At 41.6% G+C, this 15,253-nt stretch overlaps 1 protein-coding gene across 1 annotated transcript; it reads right to left on the minus strand.

Moving 5' to 3' along the window:
* Positions 1–274: 274 nt before the first annotated feature.
* Positions 275–14,056, minus strand: LOC311122759 (trace amine-associated receptor 13c-like). The gene is made up of 3 exons (XM_084197084.1): positions 13,650–14,056; positions 4,988–5,341; positions 275–4,303 (listed from the first exon to the last, which is right to left on the minus strand). Exons 2-3 carry the CDS (start codon positions 5,253–5,255, stop codon positions 3,402–3,404), a joined length of 1,170 nt encoding a protein of 389 aa, XP_084053210.1. The 5' UTR covers positions 5,256–5,341; positions 13,650–14,056; the 3' UTR covers positions 275–3,401.
* Between the last annotated feature and the right edge of the window lie 1,197 nt (positions 14,057–15,253).

Genomic DNA, 15,253 nt, shown 5'->3' on the forward strand with positions numbered 1-15,253 from the left:
ATCAAAACTATGAAATAACACATATGGAATCATGTAGTAACCAAAAAAGTGTTAAACAAACCAAATATTTTATATTTGAGATTCTTCAAATAGCCAACCTTTGCCTTTATGACAGCTTTGCACATTCTTGGCATTCTCTCAACCAGCTTCATGAGGTAGTCACCTGGAATGCATTTCAATTAACAGTTGTTCCTTCTTAAAAGTTATTTTGAGGAATTTCTTTCCTTCTTAATGCATTTGAGCCAATCAGTTGTGTTGTGACAAGGTAGGGGGGGGGGGGGGGGTATACAGAAGATAGCCCTATTTGGTAAATTATGGCAAGGACAGCTCAAATAAGCAAAGAGAAACGACAGTCCATCATTACTTTAAGACATGAAGGTCAGTAAATACGGAACATTTCAAGAACTTTGAAAGCTTCTTCAAGTGCAGTCGCAAAAACCATCAAGCACTATGATGAAACTGGCTCTCATGAGGACCGCAACAGGAATTGAAGACCCAGAGTTACCTCTGCTGCAGAGGATAAGTTCATTAGAGTTACCAGCCTCAGACATTGCAGCCCAAATAAATACTTCACAGAGTTCAAGTCACAGACACATCTCAACATCAACTGTTCAGAGGGAACTGTGTGAATCAGGCCTTCATGGTCGAATTGCTGCAAAGAAACCACTACTAAAGGACACCAATAAGAAGAAGACACCTGTGGAAATTTGTCCTTTGGTCTGGAGTCCAAATTGGAGATTTTTGGTTCCAACTGCCGTGTCTTTGTGAGACGCGATGTGGGTGAACGGATGATCTCCGCATGTGTATTTCCCACCGTAAAGCAGGAGGTGTTATGGTGTGGGGGTGCTTTCTGGTGACACTGTCTGTGATTTATTTAGAATTCAAGGCACACTTAACCAGCATGGCTACCACAGCATTTGCAGTGATACGCCATCTCATCTGGTTTGCGCTTAGTGGGACTCTCATTTGTTTTTCAACAGGACAATGACCCAACACACCTCCATGCTGTGTAAGGGCTATTTTACCAAGAAGGAGAGTGATGGAGTGCTGCATCAGATGACCTGGCCTCCACAATCCCCCGACCTCAACACAATTGAGATGGTTTGGGATGAGTTGGACGGCAGAGTGAAGGAAAAGCAACCAGCAAGTGCTCAGCATATGTGGGAACTCCTTCAAGACTGTTGGAAAAGCATTCCAAGTGAAGCTGGTTGAGAGAATGCCAAGAATGTGCAAAGCTGTCATAAAGGCAAAGGTTGGCTATTTGAAGAATCTCAAATATATTTTGATTTGTTTAACACTTTTTTGGTTACTACATGATTCCATATGTGTTATGTCATAGTTTGATGTCTTCACTATTATTCTACATAAAAATTAAGAAAAACCCTTGAATGAGTGTGTGTCCAAACTTTTGACTGGTACTGTATAATGTTCAGAGAACATTCAGAGATGAATGAAGCACCTTTAATAGGATAAATATCAACTTTACAGCTGCTAAACAGAACAGATTAAAGAGATGATTTGATCTTTGTGGGTCATTCACACTCAAAACACAAGATAAGGCATTTATAAATTGTTCATTTATGTTTCGTATACATTTTTGCTTGTTGTACCATTCATTTTTCCTTGTGTAGACTGGCATCCATGAGAAGAATAAGGTAATTTCCATGTAAAAGAACCCATGAACACCAACATGTAAAGTTCATAGGAGCATGTCAAATTGGGTGTCAAATGAAAGTGAAGTCTATCTTTTTTTTCAACCATTTTCCATCCTAGAAATGAGGAATAAGCAAGTGCTTTGATTTTCTGGAAAAGGAGGCTTAGAAAACATCTACCAGAAAAAGTCTTAAAAGGTATTAGAAATACATCAAAACACAATAATGTTGAAGTAAAGACCCCTGCCAACTAATATCAATACTTAAATTTCGTTTTGGAGAAATGTTTCTGCCTTCTGTAAGTTTAAGAAACATTACCTTGTGCCTTGAAATAGTAGTCACAAACCACAGTTGGGTTCACAAGTTTGGACAGCACAGTTCCGTACAGTAAAGAAAAGTAGAGTATAGTTCAGTACAGTACTGCACAGTAGAGTAGAGTTTAGTACAGTACAGAGTAGAGCACACTAAAGTTGAGTACACTATATTGTACTGTACTGTACAGACCACTACTGTACTGATTTCTACTCTACTGAACTCTATTGTTCTGTACTCTACTGTGCTGTACTTTGATGTCTAAACTTGTGAAACAAAGGCATCTATGATTGGTTCAGATTTGGTCTGGTCCAGACCAACCAAATTTGGTCTTGTTTGGGGGCAGAGCTCATTAAAATAATAGCCAGTGTGTAGAATAATTCCCAAATATGCAAAAGAGGATATTGCATATTTATACCTTTGTGTACCTATTTAGAATACACCACCATGAGGAGAATGACATTCATATTCATATCCATAATTATGCATTTCTGTGTAGTACAGATCAGGGACCCATGATGAAATTCTGTTACCGCAATTCCGTTACCAGGTATAAATCCACTTCACTTACTGTAGTTCAATAACCAAAATAGATTTTTTCGAAGTCAATGTGTCATATCATAGCTGACATTCAATTTGTTCTGCAAACATTGTTGAATCTTAATTTGGAACAGATATTTAACAGAGTTTTTGGAAAACGTGGACACATAAAAAAGTGAGGGAGATTTTACTGAAATTCTGTTTCCAAATTTGCATCTGCACAGTTCTTCCAGTAAATGTGTTTTTTGTCCTTGTGCATTGTATGGTTGCTTAAACTTCGAAATCAATGTTTTTTTGTTTGGCATACATTTTAAGTGAAAAGAGTCTCAGTGCAATTCCGTTACCCACAACTATACAAAACATCAACATGTTTCTCTCTTCATTTAGATTCAAAACATTCTTACAATTCATTCACTCACATTTGATTAGGCCATCCTCATGAATATAATGTTATTATAGCAAAAATAAAAGCTATTATTGAGAAAGTTGTGCAAAATTAACATGTTTCTGGACAGTCACAAAACATGTCGCAAAACAAATGAAAACCATACATTACTTACATCTCTATGATAAAGTGCATGTTATTAAGATATTCCCAAAATAAATCTCACCTAGTCCAATGAGAAGGCTTGAATCATATGATTTAAATGATGCTGGGAATAGCTGGCAACTACTAGATACCGCATAGGTTTACTACAGTTACGTTTCATTATTTAGACACAGTGAAAAAAATGGAAACAATTCCTTTTCCAGAATTGTGTCTTTTTTATTTTTTATTTTTTATTTTTTACCTGAAGTTAAATGCCGATTAGATCCCTCTCTCCATAGTAAAGTTAAAGAAAAGGGCACTGGTTGTCTTTTCAAAATAGTTTCAAGGAGGTGGGGTTGGGAGTGTAGTCACAAGGTGTGTGGGGGGGGTGTAGCTCCGCCTTTCTCCCCGTGGGAAGGTGAGTGCTCCCTCTGAAACAGCAGAGTCACTCCCTTCCTGAAGCGCTGGTCTCTCACGCTGTATATTATCACATTACAGCAGCTGTTCCCAGTCAGGATCCAGAAGGCTACGAAGGAGAAGTTGCACCAGGTGTAGCCCACCACGTTGCCCAGCACAAACACAGCGATGGGGGTGAAGGAAGCCGTGAAGGCAAACGTCAGAATGCTGATCGTCTTGGCAGCCTTGATGTCAGAGAAGGAGGGTCTGTGTTGGCAGCCGCCTCCCCCTCCCTCGACCCCCACATTCCCCTCTGACATGAGCTTACGTTTGCGTGTGTAGCGGCGGATGCTGGTGAAGGACAGGATGTTGAATAACAGGGTGCCGCCCAGAAGCGTGAAGTCAAAGACGGGGAACAGCAGGAGGATGCTGGCGTCAGAGGGCAGCGTGATTCCATCCCACAGGGGGACGTAGTTACACATCCGGCTGCACTCACTGTACTCCAGTGTGAAGTTGTTGCTGAGGATGAGGGGGGCCAGGGCCAGGAGGAAGCTGCCTGCCCAGGAGAAGAGCATGAGAAACAGGGTGCGTCTCCGTGTCACCAGGTGGTCCTTGTGGAGGGGCCATAAGATGGCCACACAGCGCTCTACCGTCATCAGGAAAATAGTACTGATGGAGACAAACGTACAGCCAGCGAAGACTGGACCAATCAGCATGCAGGGCTGCCAGGGGCCCACCAGACCCCCCATGGAGGGGTCAGTGGCCCCCTGGTACCAGACAGGAGGGGAGCTGGTCACCATCAGAGAGATCTCAGTGTAGACAGAGAAAGGAACCACCAGTACTCCAACCATCATGTCCGCTATGGCCAGAGAGACTGTCAGGAGAGAAAGGTCATGCAAAATTATATTCACAGTTCACACTCAACCACGTACAGTACAAATCCCTGTGTCCTTAAAGCTGATTTTACATTCAATTCCATGGGGAAAAAATCTACAGTACTGCGTGGAAATGGTTTTGCGGTTCTTGAGGCAATGCACAAAATAATCCTTGATTGTGACTGAACAGCATTGAAGATTGATTTAGTTCTCTGCTAAACAACAAGCACCGATCGTCTTCCTGCCAATATAACCAATAAAGGGTGGCAGGTAGCCCAGCGGTTAAGCGCATTGGGCCAGTAACCGAAAGGTCTCTGGTTCGAATCCCCGAGCTGACTAGGTTAAACATCTGTCGATGTGCCCTTGAGCAAGGTACTTAACCTGTAAGTCGCTCTGGATAAGAGTTTGTTAAATTACTAAAAAGTGAAATGCAAGCAATATAAACAAACTCTAGAAACAGAACATTTAATGAATTAACCTGAAACCTGTTGGAATATAAATATATAAATAAGTATTTCACCTTTCAGTGTCAAGAACACCAAAGGTTGTTCTTCCATGTCAGTGAATCTATTGCACACGTGTAAACATAAGCAATTTACATGTGACTACCATTCTCCCCTATCCAAATCAACAGCATTTCTAGACAGTAAATGAGCTCATTCTGAATCAGTTTGTTTGTTTACCTTTGAGGTATCCCTGTGGTGTGCGGACCTGTCTTGTCTGCATGAAGACGGTTAGCGTGACCACGTTGCCCACCACTATGGCGAAGGCCAGACTGACCATGAACACAACGGCCAGGGTACGGTTCAGCAGGCCACAGCAGCAGAAGGTGCAGAAGGGGGCCAAAGACTGGCCTGATCCCGGCCTAACCAGGGCTGCTGCTGTCAGGTTGGGACACACAATCGCCTGTGTGCCCCATGGAACACTCAGGTTGGCCAGGAGGTCAGTCATGGTAGTCCGGACAAGGCCCAGGACAAACCTCACTACTAGGAGGACTTTGTGCTCCTGGTGCCCATGTGCTGGACTGAGAGATGCTCCTGGAGAGACAAGCAGGAACATTATAACCAAGGTAAACCATCAAACCTGTCCAAAGGAAAACTACAAACACTGCTATGTAACACATCATACAGAGTTGATTTGCATGATAACACTCACATCACCTGCTGTGCTATCTAGCTATATGTTTCCTAAAATGACCTACAGGTAACTGCCAAAATAAAGGAAACACTTGAGTAAATGAGGGAAACAAAGTTTATTGAAAGCAGGTGCTTCCACACAGGTGTGTGTGTGTGTCAGTCACCAGATGTCAACCAAATTAAACACTTATGGGAGATTCTGGAGCAGCGCCTGAGACAGCGTTTTCCCCCACCATCAACAAAACACCAAATTATGGACTTTCTTGTGGAAGACTGGTGTCACATCCTTCCAATAAAGTTACAGACACTTGTAGAATCTATAACAAGGCACATTGAAGCTGTTCTGGTGGCTCGTGGTGGCCCTATTAAGACATTAAGACTTTATGTTAGTGTTTCCTTTATTTTGGCAGTTACCTATACAGTATGTTCTGCAGATGGGCACTGCTAATGACACCTCACAAATATCCATCAACGGACAAACTCTATTATTATACAACAATAAAGAAAATTGCTTGCTATTGAGGTATTGAATATACTGCAAAATGGGCAATCATGACGTATTCAAAGGAAATTACATGTACTGTATGCTTCCCAAATCATTGTAAGTACACTGTGTACCCCACAGCTATATGTATGGTGTTTATTTTTTATAGTACTTCTGATATTAAATCAATGCATTGTTGGGAAAGAGCAAGCAAGTAAGGCATTTCACTGTACTTGTGTACATGACAATCAAAACTTGGTGTTGCACTGTACTGTACATTTGTCATAAGCACATCATATTATTTTCAAAGGTTTTTTTATTCGGCATTTTTTATGATTATACAGATAACACAGACAGAACAGGTAGAGGACAAAACACACAGATCTCCTACCAAATCAAACCCACCCCAACCCTCCCATGCTCTAACAGAGCCCCACCCCAAAACCAGACTTAAAGCAGGCATGATATACAATGAGTAATATAATAAAATAGTTTTTAAAAAAAATACAAAGATATTGTAAAAAAAATAAGTAAAAAATATATAAAAATAATTATACAAATTCGAATTTGGGTTGGTTTATGGAGTTGTGAAATTGTCTTCTACAAAGAATAGGAAAGGTTGCCAGATATTATACAATGTAATTGCAGATCCCCTAACGGAGTGGCACATCATATTCTATGCACATCACACTGCTTGATTTGGGGACTTGTGAGATCCATTGTTTTGTTTCACTGTCATTTACAGTCAGGTCCAAAATTATTGGCACCCTTGATAAAGGGTCTGCTAAATGGCATATTATATTATTATAAAGATGAGCAAAAAAGACTGTATAAAATAACAGCCTGGCCTCAAAGACTAGACGTAACATAGTAAAGGTACATTTGTTACACTCAAATTAGTACAGTATGATATGTTACGTTCACTGGCATAGCGCAGTTTCTCTGGACCCCCCAGCAAAGTATAGACTACCAATTACTGTTCATGGTTCTGAAATTGTGACATCTACACGGCTGCCTAATCGATAGGCTAACAGATTATATGGTGTTAGGGCTTGTAGTAGCCTATAGCTTTGCTTTAATGGATACATGTTTATTTTTATTTGGTCCTCATTTTCTCATGTTAAGCCTAACGTATATGTTTCGTGAAGCTATAGGCCTACGGTGTCGCAATGCTGCTATTTAGAATGCTGGCTGGCGCCAATAATGTATTGACTTGTTCAGTAATTAAAGTGGGAAATTCAACATTTCAGATTGTAAGATTCATTTTTGATGCAACAGCATACTAAATCAGTACCCAATAGATTTTTTAGAATATACAACTGTCCTATAGCCTATCTTAGCCGTCCTTGCACTCTCTCACAGCTTGGACAGAAAGTTTGTGCTGCATAAAACCAGTCTATTAATGCCAAATAATACAATCAGTCCACCGTCAAAACAATAGCTTACTAGGGATTGTTTCATTATGCAGACAATGCAGTCTAGCCTACTAGCCTATCTATAGCTATGTACAGTATTTAGCTGGTAGCTATTTATATTACACATTGGAACTCGGGGCTATCAGTCTCATCACTAATAGGCTTTTACCGGGGCGGAGGGTTGCTCTCATGAGCGCCGCTGGGTCTCTGACAGTCATCAGCTTGGTTTTCTGGGAGAGGAGGAGGGCCGGCACTCTCGAGAGGAACTGTCACTATTCAAGGGGAGGAAGAAGAGGAGAAGCAAGCTCACGGTCATTGCCTGGCCCAGGCAGTGGGGTCTCTAGTGCTAGCTACTGCATAACTAGGCATACTAGCTTCCACCTGCGATGGTGTTTTGTCAGACGAGGACGAGGTGGTAGCTTTGCTTTGCTGATGTGGTTATCTTCTGTAATTTGGCACGAGCTTGATCAGATAAAGCTTTTTGGTGGAGTTTTTGTGCACCACTTTGTCTTGCCTTTTGTTTATCCATCTTGAACAACTCACTCACTCTCCATCCGAGTCCGACCTGTATCACCTAACTTTTTTGATCTTGATAGCCGAGGCAGGTTGCCACCGGCGTCGCTGAGAAATGGGCTAATTAGATGCATGAAAACTATGTTTGCTGTCTGACTCAGCTACTACCCATGTTGATTGGACAACACAAACACTTTGCTTGCTACATGTGAAAATGAAAAAGGACGGTTACTTAAAAAATGTATTATTAAAACTTTGCAACTACTTACTACTTTTTAGCTTCTTTGCAACTACTTCCCTAACCCTAACCTTAACCCTAACCCTAACCCTAACCCTAACCCTAACCCTAACCTTAACCCTAACCCTAACCTTAACCCTAACCCCTAGCCCAGTGGTTCTCAAACTTTTTGGGGCCGTGGACACTTTTGTGATAGCAAATTCATCAGTGACCCCCTCATAATCAGAACACAACTCGAGTGAGATAGAAAATACCATACAAGGAGTTTTACCATGACTTCTTGTGCAAGGCCGGACAAACCAAGTCTCAGGCCCTGGGAAGGAACATATTAAAGGTCCAACTCTTGGCAATGGAGAGAAAAAAATTATGTTTTCAAGCTAATTTCCTGCAATTCTACACATTTTGTCACATGGCAGACAAATGTTTTGTTGTTGTAGCTATAAATCTAATATCCTGTTGTTCTACACATGTCATGTGGCAGAGAGAAAACCTGGCAGTTTTAAAAGACTGTCACCTCTCATTGAAGCCATGGAAGTTCAAGGCCGACCTCGCTACTGCAGGCATTGTTAGCAGAAAACAGGATCCCCCATTGTAGTGAATGAATCATTGTGTAAATAAAAACATGGTACCAATAATTGCTTCTAATACACCAGATGTATGCCCTTGAACCGATTATGTTTAAATCACATTTAAAAAGCATTTTTGAAACGGTCTGTTTGAGATACAAGTTTGAGGTAGCTTTTTAAAGTGTTTTTTCTCCAATTTATGCTTTGGCCACAAATACGAGTATAGGATGAGAGTCAACCTTATTTGGGTAGGAGTTACCAGAACATTAATTTTATACAGTTAGATTTTCACTGGACAATTACTTTAAATTACAGTGCATTTATGTTTAAAAAAATGATACATGAAGTATTGAGTTGAAAAATGTATAATTGGTGGAGTACTGTGGATACCAATATCCCTGTGAGCCTCCCAGGCCCATGTTGCCCAGGGTTTAACCCAAATATATCTGAATTCTAGTCTATGGACACAATAAGCAAAAATGTGTGAGATGTTTGAAATGATTCCCTTTGTTTTGGGCAATGATAATTAGTGCTGTAAATGCAGGATAATTGTGAGTTGTTTTCACTCACTCAGATTCACAATGTTCTTTAACACATTTCCACATTCTTTATTTAGTTTTCTTGCTTTCTGCTCACTGCAGTCAGTATAACAATTCATGATTTTGTTGCGCTGTTCTGTCAGTGTTCCCTCCAATTGCCTTTTTCTTACTAGATGTCTGTCTCTCTTGATATCTTCATGCACACCAGCCAAGGGGATATTGTGTAGGAGATTGAAAGGCAAAGGTATGTAGTTGTCAGCTGAAACCAAAATGTGGTTCTGAACATTGAGTACTCTTGGACTATTCGTTTCGAAGACAAGCATAAAAATGTTACGCAAAATTATTGGCACCCCTGTTTTCAATAATCTAGCATCCTCCCCTTGCGAGGATAACAACACAACCTTTTTCAAAAATGTTTTATGATGATTGGAGAACACATTGGGAGGGATCTTATACCATTCCTCCATACAGAATATTTCCAGATCCTTGATATCCTTTGTCTGCTCTTATGGACTGCCCTCTTCAATTCAAACCACAGGTTTTGAATAGAGATCAAGTCCGGTGACGGCCATTTCAAAATGTTGATATTGTGATCAATATAACAATTTCTTTGTGGATTTTGATGTGTGCTTAGGGTTATTGTCTTGCTGAAAGATCCACTTGCGGCCAAGTTTCATATGCATAAGTACTTCATACCTACTGTAAAATATGGTGGTGGATCTTTTAAGTTATGGGGCTATTTTGCTTCCACTGGTCCTGGGGCCCTTGTTAAGGTCAACGTTATAATGAACCTTACCAAATACCAGGACATTTTAGCCAAAAACCTGGTTGCCTTTGAAACTTGGCCGCAAGTGGATCTTCCAGCAAAACAATAACCCCAAGCATACATCAAAATCTACAAGAAAATGGTTCACTGACCACAAAATCATCATTTTGCAATGGCAATCTCAGTGTCCAGACTTGAACCCCATTGAAAACCTGTGGTTTGAATTGAAGAGGTCAATCCATAAGCACAGACAAAGGATATCAGGGATCTGGAAAGATTTTGTATGGAGGAATGGTCTAAGATCCCTCCCAATGTGTTCTCCAATCTCATACAACATTTTAGAAAAAAAGCTCAGTCGTTATACCTGTATTGAAAACAGGGATGCCAATAATTTTGATTTCTATCTTTTTGAGATTTGTTTTATTACTTATTAAACAAAATATCTTTCTCTGAGCAATTGTATTAGTATAAAATAATTTCCCATTTTTTTTTGCATACAATATAGCTAATTATTTATTTTCAACCAAGACTCAAGGATAGACATAACATAGTCAATATAAATCTGTCTCCCTCCATTTAGTATGATATGTTATGTTTCATATGGTGTGTGTTCATTTGTAGATGTCCATCATCCATTCCGTATGATATGTTGCGAATTACAATTTTATTGGTCGCGTACACATATTTTGCAGATGTTATCACAGGTGCGGGGAAATGCTTATTCTTCTAGCTCCAACAGTACAGTAATACCTAACAATACAAAACAATATACACAACATTCAGCCAACTTGACACAACTGTGGGAAGCACTGGAGTCAACATGGTCCAGCATCCCTGTGGAACGCTTTCGACACCTTGTAGAGTCCATTGGGCTGTTCTGAGGGCAAAAGGGGGTGTGGGGGGGGGTGCAACTCAATATTAGGAAGGTGTTCCTAATGTTTGGTATACATATATATACAGCTCCTCAGGCAGCAGCACTCCCACTTCATCTTACGTTAGGGACAAAGATCAAGGGTTCTCCAGGGACTGACAGTCTTCTTCAAGCAAATTTTCATCCAGTTTATTAACGTTGAGGATGAGTGCCATGGGATCTATCAGTATGGCCCAGCAGGACATGCCACAACAGGCCTAAGTGACATGCCTCACATGTTTAAGATAATGCACACAACATAATGGAGCCCTTAACCTTCAAGTCACATACAAAGGTTTTTTTCTCTACCATGCAATCTTCGAACACAGACGTATGTGTGTGTGCAACAGGTTGAATGAAGCTAATGAATCCAACATGGACAGAGAGGCTGCATTGTTTTGTTCATTATGAATCATGCCTATAGACTAATCACCATGACTAAATAACTCAACTAAGAGCAGCAATTGACTCCACGGGTCATAATGGGAGGTGGTAGCTCAACTCGCAATATTTAATGCTCTTATATAATGACACATAACCTGTGGTGTAAAGTACTTAACTAAAAATACTTTAAAGTACTACCTAAGTCGTTTTTGGGGGTATCTGTACTTTACTTTACTATTGATATTTTTGACTACTTTTACTTCACTACATTCCTAAAAAAATACTTTTTACTCCATACATTTTCCCTGACTCCCAAAAGTACTCGTTACATTCCGAATGCTTAGCAAGACAGGAAAATTGTCAAATTCACACACTTATCAAGAGAACATGCCTGGTCATCTCTACTGCCTCTGATCTGGCGGACTCAAACACAAATGCTTTGTTTTTAAATGATGTCCGAGTGTTGGAGTGTGCCCCTGGCTATGTGTAAAAAAATACATTGTAAAAATTGTGCCGTCTGGTTTGCTTAATATAAGGAATGTGAAAGGATTTATACTTTTACTTCTGATACTTAAGTATATTTTAACAATTACATTCACTTTTGATATTTAAAACCAAATACTTTTAGACTTTTACTCAAGTAGTATTTTGTTGGGTGACTTTCCCTTTTACTTGAGTCATTTTCTATTAAGATATTTTTACTTTTACGCAAGTTTGACAATTGGGTACTTTTTCTACCACTGCACATAACTGAGATTCATAGCTGGTAAAATCCCTGAGTGGTCAAATAAAAACGGTGGGGATAGAGAAAATCTGATTATAGTTATTATTATAAATTAAACTGAGCCTTACACTGAGCATTCCATCTCAATTATATGAGGATTAAGCACGACAAAGAAATCAAAATGCTGAACAAAAGAAAAAAAAACATTACAGACTTTTCTTTTGAGCTTTGGGGAGGTACAAGATCTGTACCCTTGTTAACAGTCTTTGGTTGTAACTAAAGTGGAGATGACAGGCAGAAATGTCCCCTGTGTGCCCATAACAACACCTGAGGCTGTGGGGGACAGGACACTGTAACAACAAATACACAACTGATCCTCACAGCAAGACATGACTTCATCCACACAATCTTTTAGTTTTACCACACAATTAATCTCACAACCTCCAAACCATTGCAAATGATAAAGGAGATGCAAGTGTGTGTGCATTAGCAGTATAGCAATAGACTAACAAATGCCTTGCCCTTGATACAAATTAAAATTGATACACAGGCGTCTGTGCAAAGTCAAATGTCTAAGTGGTAGGCAGAAGTGTGTGGTGAACCTTTGGGGAGCAGTGGTAGCGGGGCTCATGAGGTTTGTGTTTGTCATGCATGCAGTGGATGTATGTTTGTCTGTGTGAGGAGAGCTGTGGCGGTCTCCTTGGGTGAGAGGCGTGGGGAAGACTGCTAGATTAGGGGCTAGGTCAGGGCTCCCTCCCTGGAGCAGGAAACGCTCATCTGGAATAATGGGCTGGCCATCTCTACTCTATGTCCCCCCAAGCCAGGGCTGTCTTCACTGTCATGGCCTAGCTGTACATGAACACAGCAGTGACTCCTTCATCTCTCTCTCACACTCCCTCTCCTCCTTTCTTCACTTCTCCAGTCCACTCAGTCTCTGACTTCTCCTCATACTGCATCTCTCTTCCCACCTTTCCATTTTCACACCTTCTCTCATCTACCTCTTACTTTCTCAATCAATCCATTTTATTTTGCTGTTGCAGGATGTGTGAAGAGCACTGTGAAGAGCACTGTGAAGAGCACTGTGAAGAGCACTGTGAAGAGCACTGTGAAGAGCACTGTGAAGGGCACTGTGAAGCGCACTGTGAAGAGCACTGTGAAGAGCGCTTTATTCCTTAATCTGTCTAGCTATCCGTTGATCTACAGCTATTCCATCAATCCACCCCTCGCTTGCTCTGCTGATCTTTGTTGTGTTTGTTAAAAAAGTAGTCTCATTGCTCTACTCCCTGTCAATATACTGTAGTCTCAATCACACTCATCTAATGAACAGGCCCCCAACCCAGAGCACATCACTCCATCCACAGCTCTAGGGAGAGCCAGCAGCACAGGATTTACTGAGCACAAGCAACACATATTGTGAGTGTGACTGTATCTGTGTGTACGGTATGAGAGAGGGGAAAGAAGAGTGATAGCGAGACACAGTACGTCATTGTTTGCATGCATGAAATATCCATAACTCAGCACCTGGTAGATATTCAGTTTTCCCAATTATAAACAGATAGAAATGCCATGCATCACAAGTAATTAATTTCAATAAAAAGGTGTACCTCAAATCTAGGAAACCAAACACTATAATTTCAGTACAACATGCAGTTGAGTCAAGAGAATCTCACCTGCATTGTCACTGCACTTGTTAAAGGTCCACTTTTAGTGCCTGCAATATTGTGAAGAAGTATATGGTCCAATGGTCATTAATGTCCTTTTATGAGTAAATCCTGAAAGGAGACAAGTGGAGGAAACAGCAAATGTATAGTCCTGGTATCACACTGCCGCCATAGACACAACAGAATTCGTACACCTACAGCAGACAGAGAAGCACTGCGCCACTATACTGTCTTGCACTCTTTATTTACTTAATTAACTGCCTCTGTGCTTCAGCCTTCTCTTTCTCGGTCTGTCTCTCTTGTAACCTCTTTTGCGCCCTCTCTCTCACTATATCCCTCTCTCTCCCTCTCTAGTAGTCTCGGAGTCACTCTCACATGAGCACGCTCTCTTGCTCTTCCACAATTACAGCTGCAAGCTACAGTCCACACACAGCAGCTTCTCTCTCCCAGTCTCTTTCCCCCCACTCTCCCTCCCACGTCCCCTCCCCCTTCTGTCTCTCACCATTCCAAGCGACTTATACACTGCTCAAAAAAATTAAGGGAACACTTAAACAACACAATGTAACTCCAAGTCAATCACACTTCTGTGAAATCAAACTGTCCACTTAGGAAGCAACACTGATTGACAATACATTTCACATGCTGTTGTGCAAATGGAATAGACAACAGGTGGAGATTATAGGCAATTAGCAAGACACCCCCAATAAAGGACTGGTTTTGCAGGTGGTGACCACTGACCACTTCTCAGTTCCTATGCTTCCTGGCTGATGTTTTGGTCACTTTTGAATGCTGGCGGTGCTTTCACTCTAGTGGTAGCATGAGATGGAGTCTACAACCCACACAAGTGGCTCAGGTAGTGCAGCTCATCCAGGATGGCACATCAATGCGAGCTGTGGCAAGAAGGTTTGCTGTGTCTGTCAGCGTAGTGTCCAGAGCATGGAGGCGCTACCAGGAGACAGGCCAGTACATCAGGAGACGTGGAGGAGGCCGTAGGAGGGCAACAACCCAGCAGCAGGACTGCTACCTCCGCCTTTGTGCAAGGAGGAGCAGGAGGAGCACTGCCAGAGCCCTGCAAAATGACCTCCAGCAGGCCACAAATGTGCATGTGTCTGCTCAAACGGTCAGAAACAGACTTCATGAGGGTGGTATGAGGGCCCAACGTCCACAGGTGGGGGTTGTGCTTACAGCCCAACACCGTGCAGGACGTTTGGCATTTGCCAGAGAACACCAAGATTGGCAAATTCGCCACTGGCGCCCTGTGCTCTTCACAGATGAAAGCAGGTTCACACTGAGCACATGTGACAGACGTGACAGAGTCTGGAGACGCCGTGGAGAACGTTCTGCTGCCTGCAACATCCTCCAGCATGACCGGTTTGGCGGTGGGTCAGTCATGGTGTGGGGTGGCATTTCTTTGGGGGGCCGCACAGCCCTCCATGTGCTCGCCAGAGGTAGCCTGACTGCCATTAGGTACCGAGATGAGATCCTCAGACCCCTTGTGAGACCATATGCTGGTGCGGTTGGCCCTGGGTTCCTCCTAATGCAAGACAATGCTAGACCTCATGTGGCTGGAGTGTGTCAGGCATTGATGCTATGGACTGGCCCGCCCGTTCCCC

This window comes from Coregonus lavaretus, assembly GCF_964263955.1.
Source record: "Coregonus lavaretus genome assembly, contig: HAP1_SCAFFOLD_369, whole genome shotgun sequence".
NCBI classification, from domain to species: Eukaryota; Metazoa; Chordata; class Actinopteri; order Salmoniformes; family Salmonidae; genus Coregonus; species Coregonus lavaretus.